Source organism: Elgaria multicarinata, chromosome 9, assembly GCF_023053635.1.
Source record: "Elgaria multicarinata webbii isolate HBS135686 ecotype San Diego chromosome 9, rElgMul1.1.pri, whole genome shotgun sequence".
Lineage (NCBI taxonomy): Eukaryota > Metazoa > Chordata > Lepidosauria > Squamata > Anguidae > Elgaria > Elgaria multicarinata.
The window spans coordinates 87,024,391-87,043,248 of NC_086179.1; the positions used below are offsets into that span (position 1 = coordinate 87,024,391).

General features: G+C 40.8%; 1 protein-coding gene across 2 annotated transcripts in view; it reads right to left on the bottom strand.

The window, feature by feature from the left end:
- Positions 1–11,074, bottom strand: part of BEND7 (BEN domain containing 7) — a 60,111-nt gene extending 49,037 nt beyond the window's left edge. For both annotated transcript variants that reach the window (XM_063134274.1, XM_063134273.1), the window contains exons 1-2: positions 10,485–11,074; positions 5,057–5,140 (exon numbers count right to left, since the gene is read on the bottom strand). In XM_063134274.1, coding sequence (XP_062990344.1) covers positions 5,057–5,140; positions 10,485–10,545 — 145 coding nt within the window. In that variant the 5' untranslated portion in view covers positions 10,546–11,074. The remainder of the gene's footprint in view (positions 1–5,056; positions 5,141–10,484) is intronic.
- Positions 11,075–18,858: the final 7,784 nt, after the last annotated feature.

An 18,858-nucleotide genomic window follows, 5' to 3' on the forward strand; every position in this document is an offset into this window, starting at 1 on the left:
GTGGATACTGAACAGATATACTTAAGTGCACAATATATAGTTACTCTGGTTCTGATTGATTAAGCTAGATCTTCCATTTTGGGAAGAGTACACTGTTTAATTAGAGGACAGAGTGTTGCCCTCTCTTCAACCAAGGACGCCAAAACCTTGCTGATATACTTGAAGAATTGTTGCAAGCCAGCTCTAAGCACTTCAAGGCCTAAAAAATTCCACACACAATAAAGACCAATATATGCTCCATTCCATAAGTAGGAAATTAAAGACCAATATATGCTCCCTTCCATAGGTGGGAAATTTAGCAATCTTAAACTTAAAATAGTCTCTCTATATTTTTCAGACTATCATGGGCATGAAAATTCATTGCGGGGGGGGGGGGGAGAAAATTGAAATGTTAATGTAACAGTCCCCACTCTTGTGGGGTTTCCAATACATTTAGCCAAGCCAGCCTTTTCACCCCATAAGTTCTTGGTAGCAAAATGTTTTGGGTTTTTTTAGAATAGCTCAAAAGCCACCCCATATCAGTCCCCTGTTTGCCTGGACAAAAATTTATCTCACATCAACTTTCAGTTCTAAAACTAAAAATTTCAATTAGAAATGCCAGTGAGGACCAGAGATGCAAAATTTCTGGAAATATTGAAGCCATGGAGAGGGGGGGGAATGGAAAATGGGGGGGGGACTGGAAAAATAAGCAATACCCAGTTTTGGAATGGAAGGAATAACTATGCTGAGAATCTTACAGAGAGATTAAAAAACATTTTCACCATGGCTTCATTATTTCCAGACATTTTACATCTCTAGCCCTCCTATAAAAGTGTTCTTATTACATAGTTTTTAGACATCATTTTGCAGGAAGTAAAGGCTGGGTAAGAATATATAAGCACCATTTCTTAAATTTTAAAAGAAAACCTAAAGCTGTTCTGTTTTTTGGGTGGTGGTGGTGGTACGGGATGACAAAAACAGTCCTTGGAAGAAAACTGTTTCCCCCCCCCAAAAAATTTTTTCCTGGGCCTTCACATTTCTAGTGAAGAGTGCCAGGCTTGTAATGCACCCCTCAAAGAAGAGGTGAACATATTTTAACTCTCCTCTTTTATTCTTTGCTGGAATGTTATTTTACTTGTTTTGATGAAAATATTGCAGGAAAGGAGGAGGAGATGAAGAAGTATTGCAAGCCCCTAATTTTTCTCCAATTTGGATGAAAATCCAACTAGGGAATTCTTGGCTTACCCATTCACCCAGGCATTTGCCCCCCTCCCCCACCAAATAGTCTCTCTCCTAGCTTTGAGAAGCATTTGTAGCCAGGGATCACCTTCCCAATCTCAATATGAAATTAACAGCTTTCTTTGGCCAGAAGAAGTCACATTCAGATAGATCTCTCCAAGCTGCTACAAAGCTATCAAGGGCAGCCAGAGATCAGTAGAGGCTTACAAGTCTCTCTCAACCCTGGTTGCATACAAATGCTTTGTGTGATGAAGCACCCAAAGGAAGCTAGGGTCTGGGGAGGCTTATAAGTTTCCCATGATTTCTAATGGCTTATCAGGTGCACCTATGCAATCTGCTGGTGGAAAAGAACCCCCCCCCCCCTTACAGAGGCCCCTCTTGCCTCAAGAGTCCTCGGCAGGGGATGGACTCCACTTCTGACACAAGTGGTTTTCTTGGATGCAGCTTGTTCATCTCAAATGCTTCATGTTTCTTCCTGCATGAGTAGTCAAATAGCAGCTTCTAGGCAGCTTGCAGGTGTTGCCCAACTGTCAATGTGGGATGGGGAAGGATGAATTCAGACTGACCGAGAAATTAGCTGAACTATTTCCCAATTTGGGAAGAAATGACTCTGCTTATTTCTGAGACAATCCACTGTGACCCACAAGTGCCTCACTCATCTGCAGTTTTTATTGCGTTGTTAAAAACCCAACAACAAATTGACAACTCCTGAAATTCTTTCCACGTACATGCCATTATTTAATATGAAAATGTTAAGATCGGCTATATAAAAAGTTAACTAGCCTTGCAGATAAAAATAAGGAGAGGTATTTCCAACTTTTAAAACAAACAATCCATCTCCATGCCATAGGGGAACCTGAGCAGTGGATCCTGCAACCTAGTCATCTGGTTAGAATAAGAGCAAGGCCAACTTTATTACAGATAAAGAGAATAACTCACTAAAAATAACTCCTACACATGTTGCTTTGGAGTTGGAAATTATTAAGAAACCCAAACTGTGCCTTTATGCAACTCCCATTCATTTTGATTGGGTTTGGTCAGGAGATGTGCCTAATGAGTTGGGCTGATAAAGCTTAAAATCAATATTGTTTAAATTAATGGAACTTACGTTAGTGACAGTTAAATTGCCCCACTGTTTTCAAATGGTGTTTAAAACACAACTAACACTAGTTAGTATTCAGACTGAGGGCCTTGTGTATATTTATTTATATACTGTACCTACTATACTGTAGTCTTTTTGCAAACAATAATTAGGGATTATGAGTTTTCTCCAGATTGAGGCAGTAGGCTTACAACAGAAAATTACTGAATATATATGCCTAATGTGTGTGCATATGTATATCTATATCTTCATGCCTATTCTGTGTATATGTGTATGCCTACTCTGTCTGTATATTTATATGCCTACACGCATGTGTGTGTGTGTTTGTGTAAGAGAGGGAAAGAGAGTATAGACACATACATGCACACGCATACACACATTTATTCTGTGGCTGTGTTCAGACAACATGATAGTTAACTTTGGGATAATAATCAACTCCACAGCTGTTTATCAAGGGGGCACTTCCCACACAACATAATAATCAATCCTAATGTGGATTAGGATCAGTGTTAAGTTGACTATTAGTCCACACTGAGTTGACTTACTCATACCCCACCCTCTCTCCCCCCTCAGTCCTCCCGCTAAGAGCCCATCAGCCATTGCTGCTGAAAATCTATCCTGCTGGCTGGACTAGAGCGGTAGCCACCGCTTTGACCGCTCTTGCGTTGCAACTCTGTGGCTGATGAAATAACCAACAGCGGCTGAGGAAATAACTAACGGTGCCCTCCGCACAACAAGATAACCAATGGTGGTTGAAACAACCAACTCTGCACAGTGTTGGTTATTTGCGTTGGTTATTTTGGCCAAATAACCAACCATTGGTTAAAAAACTCCCTTCATACAACACAATAATCCATGGTGGATTAAATGACCAACCGTTGACTACTTAAACCACCACTGGTTATCATGTTGTCTAAACCCAGTGTGCATGTGGGTACATGTATACCTACTGTATGCTTATATATTGCCTACTGTTGAAATGGATATTTGGCCCCAGTATTTGAGAGAAGATTTTTAGTGCAACTCAAGCCGATGTAAGACTGTGCTGTCATTATACAAACATTCCCTCTTGCAAGCCTACTTTACTCATTTTCTTCTGACAAAATAAAGTTACTGGTCTGCTAAAGTCTAATTCATCAAAACAAAAATGTTGTAAAACTCAGAGACACCTGCACTACAGCATATTTCAGTCCCACTTTATATCAGCCATAAACATCTCTGTTTTCGGCACCTCTTCAAAATAAATGCACGCTGAAGACTGCACACAGTGTAGCATTCAATTTTATGAAACTATAAAGTTCTTCATTGTTAATTACACAGATAAATGTCTCATCACACATTTGGATACCAGGATGGCATAATTAGTTTTCTGCATTAACCTTTCAAAAGCAGAATCTGAATTTCAAGTTAGAAACCATTGTAAAAATTGTTTACAACAAGCCCCATGCTTGTGGAAAGCAACACATTCCACAAAATAAAGAAAAGTAATGTAAGCATGATGAGTCTAAAGCATACTAGAATATCCTTCAGAACTACTGGGGTGGGATAGGGACAATGACAGTAGTGGTTGTCAGCCACCATGATAGCTCTATGGAGTCATATTAGTAAGACAGAAATCCCTCTCCCACAATACGAAGTAAAATAAATACATACAATGCTGCAATACCAGTGACCATTTAATACAATTAGCACACAGCATAACAATGTTCCTCAAGCGCACATATAATATAATTTCCCAGACCAACAAGGATCTGCCAATTGGCCATAGAACTATACTGGCTCAGATGCCATGAACAAAACCCAACAAACCAGCTACATGTAACTTAAAAGGAGATGGCTTACATGTGAAAGCACCTGCAAGCAGGGAATGGACACAGTCTCTATGCACTTCTGTGGCTCTGATCACCAGCATCATTGCTACACAGATCCAGAATGTTTCCTCTACCCAAATAACTTAGCATGTCCACTGGTTTCACAGTACAGTCACTCTGGTGACACACTTTCAGCAGTGAATACTTTTTAGAAAATGAACAAAGTGTATCTCACGATTCTTCTACATTAGAGAAGGTATGATACAGGTGAGAACACTGGGATATGAAGGGGCAGAATCATAGTCGAAGCAATCATGAAAATAATGAGCAATTTACTGATAACATCCTATCAAGTTTCCGTTAGACTGACTATAATATTTCAGTATTTTCCTTGCCCATTTTGGACAGATGATTTAATTTAATTTTGCCATAGTTAAGATAAGTGGCGTGCCTGCAGAGGTGAAGGGACATTACATTAAGACAACACATTAATCCCACCCAAGGCCAAAGCACAACCAAACAAATAGTGGCTTCCTGGAAATTGAATTTCTGTTATCCAGATGTCAAAGATGTAATACCCCAATTACACAAACTATTGCCAGTGAAGCATGCCAGCAAATATGCAATGTAAATGGGTTGAGCACAGAGCTGCAAAACTGCATAGTCAGCATCTGATTCTCTGGGTGAGTGGTAATTAGCACTGTGTGTAGACACTAATAAACATTTATGCCTCAAATTACAACATTTTTAGCAAATGTTAATAAAAGATGTGCTGCCAACCTGCAAAACAGAAAGGCTTTTGAGAAGAACATCCTATCAAACAATGGCGAAGGGCTTCCTATGTGTATGCAGCAACTCTCTCACTCCTACTCCCTCTCCACACCACAAATGTGGCATTTAGAAATTAATCAATGTGAGAACATACCTAAATAAAATGGTTGCGCTTCTTTGGCCTCCCCATTAACATCATTACTGTAGTCAGAGATCTTGTATGCCTCGTGATGATAATCTGGAATTAAAAATAAAGAAACAAATTAGAAATCAAGTGATCTGGAAAAAATGAACACCGAATAGGTTGCTACAATTTTATTTTATAATCTACCAAATGTATCTGCCGTTTTATTCAATGCATGCCAGATCAAAGAAAATGTGTTTTGTGTCAGCCCTCCCTAAAAACAAATAAAGACTTCTGCTTATGCCGAAGACACTTAACCAAAATATTTTACATATTTTAGTGAACAGCTATGCCTGGGCTCAGTTATGGTGTTCATTTTCACAGTAAATTAACACACCAGATGCTAACTATCTGGGTTCTGGTCTTACAGTATGCATGTGAATTTTTGACAGAAATTAAAACTTTGCCAACCTTATAGACCAATAGAGATTTGCAAGCCCAGCCTTACAATAAAATTAGTGGGAAGCGCGAGGAATAACCTTTTAGCTCTTTGGCCTTTTATCTGGGAAGGCTGCCAAGAAATTCTAATGGTAACAGATCAGGTTCTATGAATGGAAATTAATAGCAATTTCAAATAAAACTGAATACAGACAACAAATGTAGAAGCTTCCTTTTTATTACAACTACATATTAAATAAGTAATAAAATTGCTTATACAGAGGTAGTAGTGAAAAGGAGAAGTGTGGCAGGTATGTGAAGAAGCTGATAATCCTAGGTTTTGCTTCCAACTCCACTGCTGGCACACTGCTGCGGCCTGCAGCTGATAGGTCAAGAAATCAAGAATTCTAGAGTCTGATATACCGTATTTCTTTGACTGTAAGACGCCATCGATTGTAAGACGCACACTAATTTCAGTACCACCAACAGAAATAAAAACCCTAAGACACACCCACGATTCTAAGACATTTTTAGAGATGTTTATATGGGAAAAAAGTGTGTCTTAGAATCGAAGAAATAGGGTAAGTAATATCCATGGATGCATGATCCAATATCACATTTTGAACTAAGAAACAACAATCTTCTAAAATGGTAACAGCGAAAGTAATGAATTAGCATGATGTAAGGGTTAAGTGAGAAAGAGCAAGTTGTCTCTGGTTCAAACATTATTTCAGGAATGAACTCATAGGAGGGGGGCCTTAATGAAGCCAATAACTTTCAACCTTGGCCTCCCGTCTATAATAGGGTAATAACAATGCTGGCCTACCTTACAGGGCTGTTGTACACACAGAGATAAATGCCCAGGAAAAACAATACATAATCACCAGGTCTTACTAAGTTCCAGGAATCAGAAAATTAATTCTGGAGACATTTACTAGGAAATCCATATCATTGCCTTCAAAGATAAAGATTTCAAAGGAAGTATGCAAAGAAGGAACCCTAAAATGAATTTTACAGCCCAATTCTAAGTATGTTTACTCAGAGGTACATCCTACTGCATTCAATAGAAATTGCTTCCAGGCAAGCATGCATAGGATTGTAGTCTTAGGGAAATGTAGTATGCAAAAAATATTTGTATATTTTATCCTCCCATTGTCCCAGGAACTGGTTGTTCCTTCTGCCCTCTGCCTGGAATATCATACTACTTCTTGTAGAGAGGTGGTCTGGTATACTACAAGCACCACTAAGGGATAAGAAACACAGAGCATACACACCCAGTCATGGGATTGCTGTCAATGAGGCTTTGGTCACCTAGTGTCAGATACAGATGGCAGGTTTTGCCTTCACCTCTGTGCCTCCAAATTCAATACTTTACTTTTCCCCATATGAGCAAAGGGAAGCCATTCTACTTAAATGGGAGAAAATCAACAGGTGCACTAAGGAACACTACTGTGGTGAAAGCTAAAACTGCTCTCTACTGGTGGCGACTCCAGTCACTGAAAATCAAGTTTATGCCCAACTCCATAGTCCTGCCCCTCCATAGTTCTGCTGCATTATGGTTCAATTTTTTTATTACACTAAAGTGTTAAAGAATTTTGGAAACTGGTGTTTGCATATACAAGTGGATGCATGCACGATTATCTGTCAAATGCAAAATGCCAAACTAGACAAGAGCACATCGTATATTCAGACATTTCCATCTTTGGAGGAGCAGGGAACTAAGATCCCAATGTGCTACATTATTTTCACAAGTTCTAGCTTTTCCCAGGTAAGTACAGAATGACTGCCAAACTCTAAATGTAATTGTGCAAAGAAGTTTTATTACGATAAGGGTGCCCTGGATAATCTAAAGGAAACAGCATACAGCCCACTTGCCAAGTGCAATACACAATGTAGTTTTCCTTGGTCTGAAACATTCCTGAACAGAAAAGTACAAAATTGTAATCACAGTCTGTGCTCCAAAGATTCACTATTTTACAATAGACAGATTTCTGTATTTCAGACTTTTAATGCTTCTGCACTAAATTTAATTATTAGTAAATTATTATTAAATTTAGGGCCTGACTCGTGATTCTGAATATCTGGAGCTGCTAACACCATTAGCTGAACATGCAGCTGAATGTTATGCAAAAGACATCATACTGTGTATTAGTCTATCAAAAGCATAATGCACCAGGTAGTGACTGTACAGCTTCTATTTATTTCAATAGAGCTCATGAAGCATTGAGTGTTCCCACTGAAGCTAATGAATTTGTAACCCAAGTATATACAATGGAATGAACCATGAGTTCCAAGTGGGGAAGAATAGCATTGATAACTATAAACTTTGCTAGCTTCCCATCTAAGCTGTGCAATCCCTAGAGAAACTTAATTCTAACAAATCTACCTAGCATTTTTTGCAAGTCTTCCAGTGGTATACTTTTGTTCCTAATTTGCTTCAGTTAATATCACCTACAATATAGGAGAAGAATGTGTATCCCACTGGTTCCTAAAATGGTTTGTGCTTATACACCTTGGAGACCATGTTACTTATAAACCACAATCTCCAAGATCAGCTGAAAACACCATCTTGGTTACTCTAACTATGCGTGTGTCAAGGAAAGCAAGGCATCCAAGGAACATTCCCAGTGTTCTCACCCACATCTGTGAAACTCCCTTCCTTTGGACAAAGTATTTGCCCGAGCATTTTCTGAAAGACTGGTGAAACCTTTCACCCTTCTCCACCCTTTGGCTGGTTTTGAGTGGCAACAGTTAACACTTTAAAGATTCATAATTTAGCAGATAGTTTAGTCTACCCTATCCCTTGAGGGTGGGCTGGATTTTCATTATAAAGATTCAGACCATAAAGATTAAAAAAAAGTCTACCAGACACAATGCTGCAAACAGTGTAACCGAAGATATTATGGGTGTATGACTTATGACTCAAGCAATGAGGATGACACAGATAATACCAACAGGCAAGACTAAACATACAGTTATTTGTGGGAAGTTTCACAGCAGATTCATGTAACCATTTTGACATGGTGGTGATGATAGTTTTGGTATTTGTGTGAATGTTTGATATTTGCAACTTGTGATGCTACTGCAGTTTAACATGTGTTGGAGAACCTTTGCTATGTAGTTGAAGCCAGGATACCATTGCACACATGTCAGAACATTCACAAGATTGAGCACTACACCAAAAAAGACCAACTGAAGTTGGTTTGCAATCCAACTACCATGTCAAAATGTAGATTGGTACAATTTATTTATTTAACTACATCAAAGACTCATCAATCATGAATTCTTTGAGAAACATGAATATTAAGTATAAATCCATAGCTTGTATATAATAAACTTCACATAATTTATGAGGCAATATCAAGTAGGTTACTGCTTCTCATTCTCTTCTTTTCCCAACATATTGTAGTCTAGGGCCTCTAAAGTATGTATCAGTACTATGACAGCAAACAAGAATGGCCTGTAATACCGTCATTATGATTCAAGCAGAAGGAGCAGGCCTATCACTAGGGAAACACCTATTAATACACAGATATAGTAGAAATAAATTCTCAAAAAAGTAAAATAAAGAACTGTGTGGTGCATGGTCTTCTTAAATGTACAAACCAAGAAGTCTCAGATTAGTAAGAATTACAAAACATTTGCAGACGATTACGTGTCAAGATAAATGCCATAATGATGTAACAATTTTAACCTGAGCACTGAACATAATGTGCATTTACTTTTTATTATTGAGAACTTATCTGACGGAATCTTATCTTAGGCAAGCATTTGCATTAGCATACAACTATCCTAAATATTTCTTTATATACTATTACTTAACTCAAAGTTGAGAAGGAAAAAAGTTCAGAAACAAATCAGTCCCATTTCCACTACATGACAATTTTTTGTATCTGTTTTAACTTGTTACTATCCAACGACACAGTGATCATGTTATAAACACACCCTTATAATTTTTTTTTAAAAAACTTCAAAAATGTGCTGCCACAGACTCAAAAAAGAAGAAACTCAACATTTAAACAACATACTTGTTTCTCAACTATAATGTTCTTTCATTTTGAAAGAAAGAAATGTTCAAAAAATCCTGTATCCAGTTTTCCTACAAATGACAGACTAATGGGGAATGTCAAAATTATTTAATGCTGAACCTTCACATAATAATAATAATTAATAATAATAATAATGGCATTACACTCAAATTACCTGCCTTGAACTTATCATGCAGAGCACATACGCAGTTCTCCAAGATATTTGTGGTCAATGCTGAAGACCTTATCCAGCCATGTTTTAAAGTCAAATTAAATAGAGTAACAACCTCCCAAGTAGAACACCTGTTATACAACGCCAAGGAACTATATGTACTTCAGACGAAAGTGAGAGGGTGCATTATAAAAAGCTTATTGTAGTTATTTTGCTTAAAGATCCGCATTCCTCTTCTGAGGAGCTCATTCACACATACTGAAAGAACAAGTTGCACGCCAACAATCCCCCCTTGCTCATGTACAATTAATTAGCTGCGTCCTAGATGTGTGTGTACTTAAGGCAGCCGCTTTTCGTTTAAATACGTATCAGCACACAATCGATCCATAAGGAAAGGCAGGGGGGCATCTCAATACCGATACCCATAGGAATTCAGCAGTTACACACACAAAAAGGCTCATTCCTCCCCACGTATTAATGTTTTGTTAATTTCCTGATTATAATTTTTTTTTTAAAAAAAATGCTTTTACAATGAAGCCTAATCGAATGTTAATATTCTATATCTCAGCCGATTAAGAAAAATGGAGTAAAAAATCCACCGCTTCCAGTATTACTACAATTAGGTAGTTTAAATAATAAAGAGAGGCACACGCAGAGACATTAGAAGAGGTGGACAGAAAGGAAGGACACACATTTCATAACATCCTGTCCTTCCTCTCTTGAAATAACCCAACTATATTTACATAAAAACTCTTTTTTTCCCTTTCTTTCCCCGGAGACAAAACAATCATCACACCAACAATACAACCCCCCCCCTTACCTTGATTTATCAGTTTAAAGCTTTGGGATTTCCTGCTTCTCTTCCTCTCAGTAAACTCCATAGTGTGAACAAGAGGGAGGAAGGAGGAAGAAAGGAAGGAGAAATCAAATGGGATGAGTGAGTGAGTGAGTAAGAGAGAGGGTTGGGTACAGCAGTCACCCAAGCAAGGAAGACCAAGGTCCGGCTCTTTAATCAGCAAAAATAAAACTGGAACTGGGTGATTTCAGTTCCAAGTGCAGAGAAAGAGAAAGAAGGGGGGAAACTGAGACAAGTTGGCTCCAGACTTTCTCCCACGCCTCAGCTCCAGTCTTCCCCACATCCAGTTCCAAACTTTGAAGAGGGGCTGCCGTGTCCCCCACCCCTCTCCCCGGCCCCCTTGTTAGGAAGGGAAGAGGAAAAGCCTTGCCGGCTTCAGCCTAGCAAGGGGTGCGCGTATAGCGAGGGAAGGAGAGGGAAGGGAGGGGGGCGGACGGACGAGGGGAAGCAAATCAATGGCTCGCGTGTGGCACTGACTAAGCGGCGGCTCCGGCGGCGCCTGGGATCCCGGTGCCACCTGCTGGGGGAAGCCTGCGTGCAGCGCACCACAGCGCGCCCCGTGGCGGCTCAGGGAGCCTGGCCCGCAGGCCGCCACCCCGAGGCCGGCTTGGAACCCCACGCCACACCGAGGACGCGACGGCGGCTGCGGGCCCCAAGGGGGAGGAGGGCGGGACGGGGGAGGGGGACGGAGAGCTCAGTGGCATGTTTGTTAATGGAGGAGGCGGCAACACCGCGGCTCGCTCGCTCGCTCGCTCTCCCTTCCGCGTGTGTAGTCTGGAAGGGGGCGTGTGGGTGTCTCAGAGTCTTGGCTATTGGAGAGGAAGGGGGGAGGGGGGAGGAAGGGGGTGAGCAGAGCAGCGCCATTTTGTGCCCTCCCACTGCCTTTCTTTTATTCACTCCCTCTGGGTCGGCATAGACGGAACGAGGGGCTCTGCTGAGGCGGCTGCTCATTCGCCCTCAGCGCCTCGCACAACTTCAGCGCCCCCCCCCCTTTCCCCCCTGCCGAGTAAAGGTGTGTGTGGAGACAACCCGCAAAAGCGGTGGGGAAGAAGAAGCTACCCTCAGACGCGTGTTCATTAAAGTAAACGGCCTCTCTTGGTTTAAGACACGCTGTCAGAAGCATTTAAAGCGGATTAGTTAGGCCGAAAGAGACTTGAGGCGGGTCATGGGCAAAACGGTTACCCGCCAGGGCCACCAATCGCGGGCGTGCCAACTCTACAGGCGAGTGAGCCACGTGCGTGGCCAGAGCGTTCAAACGTTTCACCTCTGGTGAAACACAGCTTTGCATTGTTCCAGGAATCTGCAAAACCTGCATGTCCAGAGGCGACTGGAGTGGAGTGGGGTGAAAAAGAAGCGTGTAAGCAAGTTGTGTTGTTTAATCGAAAACACGGTCATCACAAAGTAAAGGTGCACATTTTACAGCACCCATGAACCATAAAATGGATAATAAGTACAATTAGTTTTATCTAAATCAGATTTAAAAGATCTAAAGTACTAATCTATCAAAGTCGACCGCAATTACTAATAATGTAAGGGGATCTTGAATAGTATAGTACACAAGGGGTAGCCAGATGTTAAAATTCCTACAAATCCTGTATTTACTATTCACTACATTAACTTCAATATATTCCTTCCACAAGTACACACTACAATCAAACATTTACTAGGGATTAAGTTCCATTGAACACAATGGAACTTGCTTCTGAATAAACATGCCAAGGCTTGTGCTATATACAAAACACGGTTTACTTGACTGGTAATGAAATAGGTTAGAGAAGCTGACTAGCAAATTTGCAGTGAACTTATCCCTAAATTCTTTGTCAATACCCATCATTTCTGCCCCCACTTTCTACCAAGCATGGCTATCAAGATGGCTAACAAAATCCATGGAAGCGATAACATCCATGAGCAAATCAAGCAGCATTAATGAAAATAACGATCAGAAAGCATTAATATATAGGGCCCAAGGCGTAAACCAGTCTATCACGCAGCATTAAAAACAAAATAATTTTAAAAATTATTAGCAACTGATGTATATAGGCTTACTGCCTCTGATAGCTGAGGTAGCACATAGCCATCAGGACTTATAGCCATTGATAGCCTTTTAAAAACCATCCAGTTTGGTGGCCATCACCATACCTTGTGGTATTGAATTCTGTGGTTTAACTATGTGCTGTGTGAAGAAGTACTTCCTTTTATTTGTCCTGAATCTCCCAACAATCTGCTTCATGGGATGGCCCCAGGTTCTAGTATTATGAGAGAGGGAGAAAAATGTCTATCTATATTCTCCACACCATGCATAATTTTGTATACTTCTATCATGTCTTTCCAAGCTAGACAGTCCCAGCTGTTGTAACCTTCCCTCTCAGGGGAGATACTCCAGCCCTTTGATCATTTGAGTTGCCTTCTTTTTCCAGCTCTAAAATGTCTTTTTTGTGCATGCTTTGTGTCATGTCTGAATGTTCTTAATGTAGTTAGACCACAAAAGTGTGAATGCATTCTAGACAATGTAGGTGTTATATATTCATTAGAAGACCAATTTAAGCCTTTTGTGCTGGGTCATGTGCAGTTACAGGGTCAGCTTTGTTAAAAGGAAAGATTACAACGTTGGTTTTGAAATGTGTACTTTATTAACAAATATACAAGCTGAGCATGGGGGAGTAGTCATAATATTTAAAGTGAATCAGTTCCCCAAAAGCAAACAGAATGCATTTATTGCCCTGAAAAGGATATTTTTTGCTAGCCAGCTGCAAAATTTAGACTTTTGACTTCTTCACTGGCTGTATTAAAATTGTGTTTATTTTAAGTCCCCACCAAAGCACATGGTGTGTTGAATATCCAGTTGCCACAAGCCATCAAAAGTCAGTAAGGATGCAATCGAATGCATGTTTAGACAGAAAAAAGACCTGCAACTTCCAGCGTGCCCCAGCCAGCTACATTGGCTGGGAGTTGTAGGGCTTTTGACTGTCAAAACATGCATGGGATTGGGCCTTAAAGCAGGGACAGAGAATCTCTGGCCATGGGCCTAAACTAGCTTGCTGTAGGTCACAATCAAACCTGCTGGGCTTCCCAGAAGGCCATGACCTCTTCTTCCCCATGTGGTTCCTGCTTCCTCACCCCTCTGACTGCTGATTATCTGAGAGTTTCTGTGGTGTTGTTTTTTTAAATTGTGGAATACGTTCCATGGCTTTACATGCCTTGCTAAATGTGATCAGTCAATTGGTTGTGCGTGCTGGATTGGTTTTGGCTTTATCCACTAGATGAGAAAGGGTGAGAGAAAAATCTGAGCATGTTCCTGTGACCACAGGTAACCTCAGTAGTGTTCCCATTTACAGTTCCCGCAGAACTTTGTAGTGCACAGCTGTTCCTTTCTCGTCACGTGTTTGAAATTGTTGGGATTTTCTAAGAAAGAGTAAAAGGAGGGAAACGGGTCTAGGGTGGGTGTTGAACCTTGTCATTCATGTGGCTTGAATTTTAAAATTCAGTTCTTTATTTTGCAAAGACAAAGCGAAAAGAGTTGCTGTTGTCAGAGATTTAAATAGCCCAGTTTGCCAGGTCCCTGTTTCCCAATTGTGTTTTGATTTTTGGCTTTCTTCTGAGTAATTTGTGATTTTCTTATGAGTAACGAAAAACTGCAAGAGAAACATGTGGTGGAGGCCACATTCAACAGGAACTGCTTCCTACTATAAATTGCATTTATTTATTTATTTAAAATTTCAGGGGTTATTTTTGGCCCTATGCATCCCCCAAGACCTTCTGCAAAATCAAATAGGTGCTTCAGGCTGAAAATGTTTCAACATTCTTGTGCTAATGTTTAGGTAAGCCAGTGGTGACACTTTAAGCCATAATGGGTTAATAAGTTACAGTAGCTTATTTTGAAAATAAGCTGATGGATGCGTTCAGATGACATATTAGTCCACGCAGGGGAAATAGTCCACTCTACTTTATGGGTGGCAAATCCATAGGCGCCTCTGGGCGACATGGAAGTGCCACTCCGTGGAGAGGTCTGTCTCCTGTCTATGGAGTTGTTGTCTCTCCCCCCACACCTCTAGGCCCTCCCCACCGAATGGTGGCACTGGTTAGTGCTTACCTTACCAGCTCCGCCATTCTGTGGGGAGGAGAGAGGAGGCTCCCGGCGGCAGCTCTAAAGCATTGGAAGTATACAGGATTGGGGGCAAACTTTATACCGAGCCTACCCTAGTCAGAAGGAACGCGATGCACCATCACAATCCTGTTCAAGTACACACAAAGGAGTGAAAACCCAGATGCACCCAAAAGTGGGTGGTGCAAATAAACTCTTGGAAATTTACAGGATCAGGACCAAACTGCACACACAGCCTCCTTAGCAGGGATACACATAAGACCCATTGAAAACCCTGTGCACTGAAAAAGCTGTGCAAATTAAAGCACCTTTTCACTCTGTAGGTGACCAAAATAACCCATTGTGACCACTATACAACACAATAACCCATGATGGATTAAATTACCCACTCTGCAGACCATGGGTTATCTGAGTGGGTTATTTTTATTTATTTTTATTTTTATTTTATTTATTACATTTTTATACCGCCCAATAGCCGAAGCTCTCTGGGCGGTTCACAAAAATTAAAACCACAAAAAACATCCAACAGGTTAAAAACACAATTTCGAAATACAGTATAAAAAGCGCAACCAGGATAAAACCACACAGCAAAGTTGATTATAAGATTAAAATACAGAGTTAAAACAGTAAAATTAAAATTTAAGTTAAAATTAAGTGTTAAAATACTGAGTGAATAAAAAGGTCTTCAGCTGGCGACGAAAGCAGTACAGTGTAGGCGCCAGGCGGACCTCTCTGGGGAGCTCGTTCCACAACCGGGGTGCCACAGCGGAGAAAGCCCACCTCCTAGTAGCCACCTGCCTCACTTCCTTTGGCAGGGGCTCACGGAGAAGGGCCCCTGTAGATGATCTTAAGGTCCGGGTAGGTACATATGGGAGGAGGCGTTCCTTCAGATAACCTGGCCCCAAACCGTTTAGGGCTTTAAATGTCAATACCAGCACTTTGAATTGGGCCCACACCTGGACTGGCAGCCAATGAAGCTGGAAAAGGACTGGCGTGATGTGATCTCGTCGGCCAGTCCCTGTTAGTAAACGGGCTGCCCTATTTTGTACCAGCTGAAGCTTCCGGACCGTTTTCAAAGGCAGCCCCACGTATAACACATTGCAGTAATCCAAGCGAGAGGTTATCAGAGCATGGATAACTGTAGCTAGGCTATCTCTGTCCTGATAAGGGCGTAGTTGGTATATCAACCTAAGCTGATAAAAGGTGCTCTTTGCCACTGAGTTCACCTGTGCCTCGAGTGACAGTTCTGGATCCAAGAGCACCCCCAAACTACGGACCCGATCCTTTAGGGAGAGTGCAACCCAATTTTTGGGTTAACTCCCTGACAGATGACATGATAACCAATGATAGGTTAAATAAGCAATCATGGGTTATTTAACCCATCATGGGTTATCGTGATGTACGAGTCCAGTCAGTATCTTTCAGCCATCAATGTTCATTAAAGATGCATCTTTAGCTATTAAGCTAAAGAAATGCCTTGAGAAAAGGTAATTGCCTCACTAGGTGCCCCTAAAAATACATTTGGAAAATCTGCATATAATTTCAATGCTAAACACATATGACATATTTTTTTCCAGGACACGAACTTTCATATGCATTATTTTAATTTTGAATGCTTCTGTGTGAATATGCTCTTCGGTGATAAATTGATTCTAATAAGTAGACAAAGCAAACTTTCAGAGTCATCCTTTCATAATCTATGCCATTGCTAGTATGTCTGGTGTGACCATTCATATTCCAACCATTCATATGGTTGTTTAAAATACACACATACACACACACATTAACACTACACCTGCAATTCTCCACCACATTATTTTATTTATTTATTTATTGCATTTATATGCCGCCTTTTTTCCTTCAAGGAACGCAAGGCAGCGTACATAATCCTCCTCCTCCTCTCCATGTTATTCTCACAACAACAACCCTGTGAGGTAGGTTGGACTGAGAGTCTGTGACTTGGCCAAAGTCACCCAGTGGGTTTCCATGGCCGAGTGGGGACTAGAACCCGGATCTCCCGACTCCCAGTCCAACACCTTAGCCACTACACCACACTGGCTCATCTTGCTGGTGTCATTGGCATGAGGGTACAAAACAACATCAGTTCTCTAGGTTTCCCAGAAGAAGTCAGTGTACCACTCCTCAAGGAACTTCTAAAGGCCCCTAAGCGAAAAACGAAAGCTTGGGGAGTGACAAAACAGTATTATCTTTTCAGGCCTTCTTCTGGGTATTCATCTTCAAAAACAAACATTAATTCCCAATGCCAAACTAGATGGAATGTTAATTGCCTAAAGGCAAGGAATGCGCAGATTTTTGTGATTTACTACCTGGGGAAGCGTGAGCAGCCTCAGCACCACAGCAGCTAGGAAGTTTCCTTGCCAAGGTCTTGACCAAAACAAAACAAAACACCAACCCAGCCCCTCCGGGATCTCCCAAATGACCACACCCTCTTCCACTAGCTCCACCTCCTTTACCCCAACCCCTGGTTTGGTGTTTTCCCCCATTCTAAAATGTTGAAGTGCTTCCCCTAAGGCTTTGTTATTGGCAGTAAGAGCTTTCGGTCAGAATCCTCTGCATGTTAAGACAGGAAAAAAAGTCCTACAACTCCCAGCATTCCCCAGCGAGCCATGAAGAATACTGGGAGTTGTAGGATATTTATCTGTCTAAACATACATTACAATATGCTGGTGTATATGTATTGGCCCTACCCCCTTTGCTTGCCCTCTCTGCCCATTACTGGAATGCCCCCCCCCCCCGGGCTGAAAGAGCTTCCCCACCCCAGCCTTACTCTATTGGTGCCAAGTCTAATGACTGCCGTATCTTGGCTTTCTTGTGAGCGGAAATTAGAATTTTACATGATTTTATGGGCAGAGTTTGGCATTCTATTGAGTGCTTCTCCATGTTCAACACATTGTAGATTTGCTGTGGTAGTAAACATGTGGCAGGGAAAGTGCTTACTCTACGGTGACATCTTCATTTTTGTATTTCCATTTGACATTACATGCCAATGCCATTCATTCCATTGCCAAACACCAGCCTGACTACTGGAACAGGAGAAAAGGCAAATGAATGCAGCCTCACATTTCCTGGAAGCTAACACATGACCCGTGAGTGGATTTATAGCCATTATCTCACTGTTCGTGAGGAGCACGCGAATGACAAGATAGGCATATATGAAAAGGATATTTGACCTAACATTAAAACTGAAACAAGTAATTATTGTATTCTTAAAATTACACTACACTCCCCACTGCAACAGGCTCCACACAGGTTTTGCCTGCAATATCCTCTTTATAATTCTTACCCATTGTTTTTCTTTGAAGAAGGAGGAGGAGGAAGAGGAATGTGTTTCAAATATCCTTTGTTCTTATCTTCATTTTTGCTGTGGCATTTCTAATAGGGAATATTCTAGTATTAATTGGCTTTTCATTATTTTTACAATTTAACATTTATCTAATGTTGTTCCTTAGGGAGAACATATCAGGGAAATTGACACGCCAAAAGTTTATTCTTTCATTTGGCAGAATTGCTTAACCTTGTAGTTAAAAGCGGAAGAAGCTGTTGTTATTTACAAGTTGAAGTAATAGAGAAGATAACATGTCTTTCGAAGTGTACCTGTTAGTCTAGATTTCGCGATTTCCTTTGGATTAAGCTATTTCCTTTGGATTAAGGCTGAACCTACAGTGCTCAATGGGACTTCCTCTTGAGAAGCCGTTGGTAGTAAAATAGGATTGTGGTGTTAATTGTTCAGACCACAGGAGTACACATGCTTCCACAAGTCACTGATGAGAAGGAACTACAGATTGCCTTTGGTAATCACAAGTTGTAGGAGCTGGTATTGGAACCACCAGCAAATTAACAACAGTTTCCCTACTTGTAAATCCTGATTGAGGCTAACTAATGGCAACATCACAGTACATCACATACTTAACAGCCAAACTCCTGTCATTGCTTAAAACTGCTTTTCGATTCCCTTCTGATCCTTTTTTTCTTTCTCCATAAGTAAACATTTACTCCAAAATCAATGGGAGGTTAAAAAGTAGAAGCAATGTGTGCTTTGGTATGCTGCTAATCCACTTATTTGGATCTTCTTACTTTTCCTTTGGTCTACCCTGATCCCTCTCTATCAGCGCATCCAGCTGCTCTGATCAGCTCTCTAAAACTTTCACAGTTGCTATATTCATATTCCTGTCATAAACTCAAAATGCTGCTCTCTCAAGTCCTCCAATTCCTTCT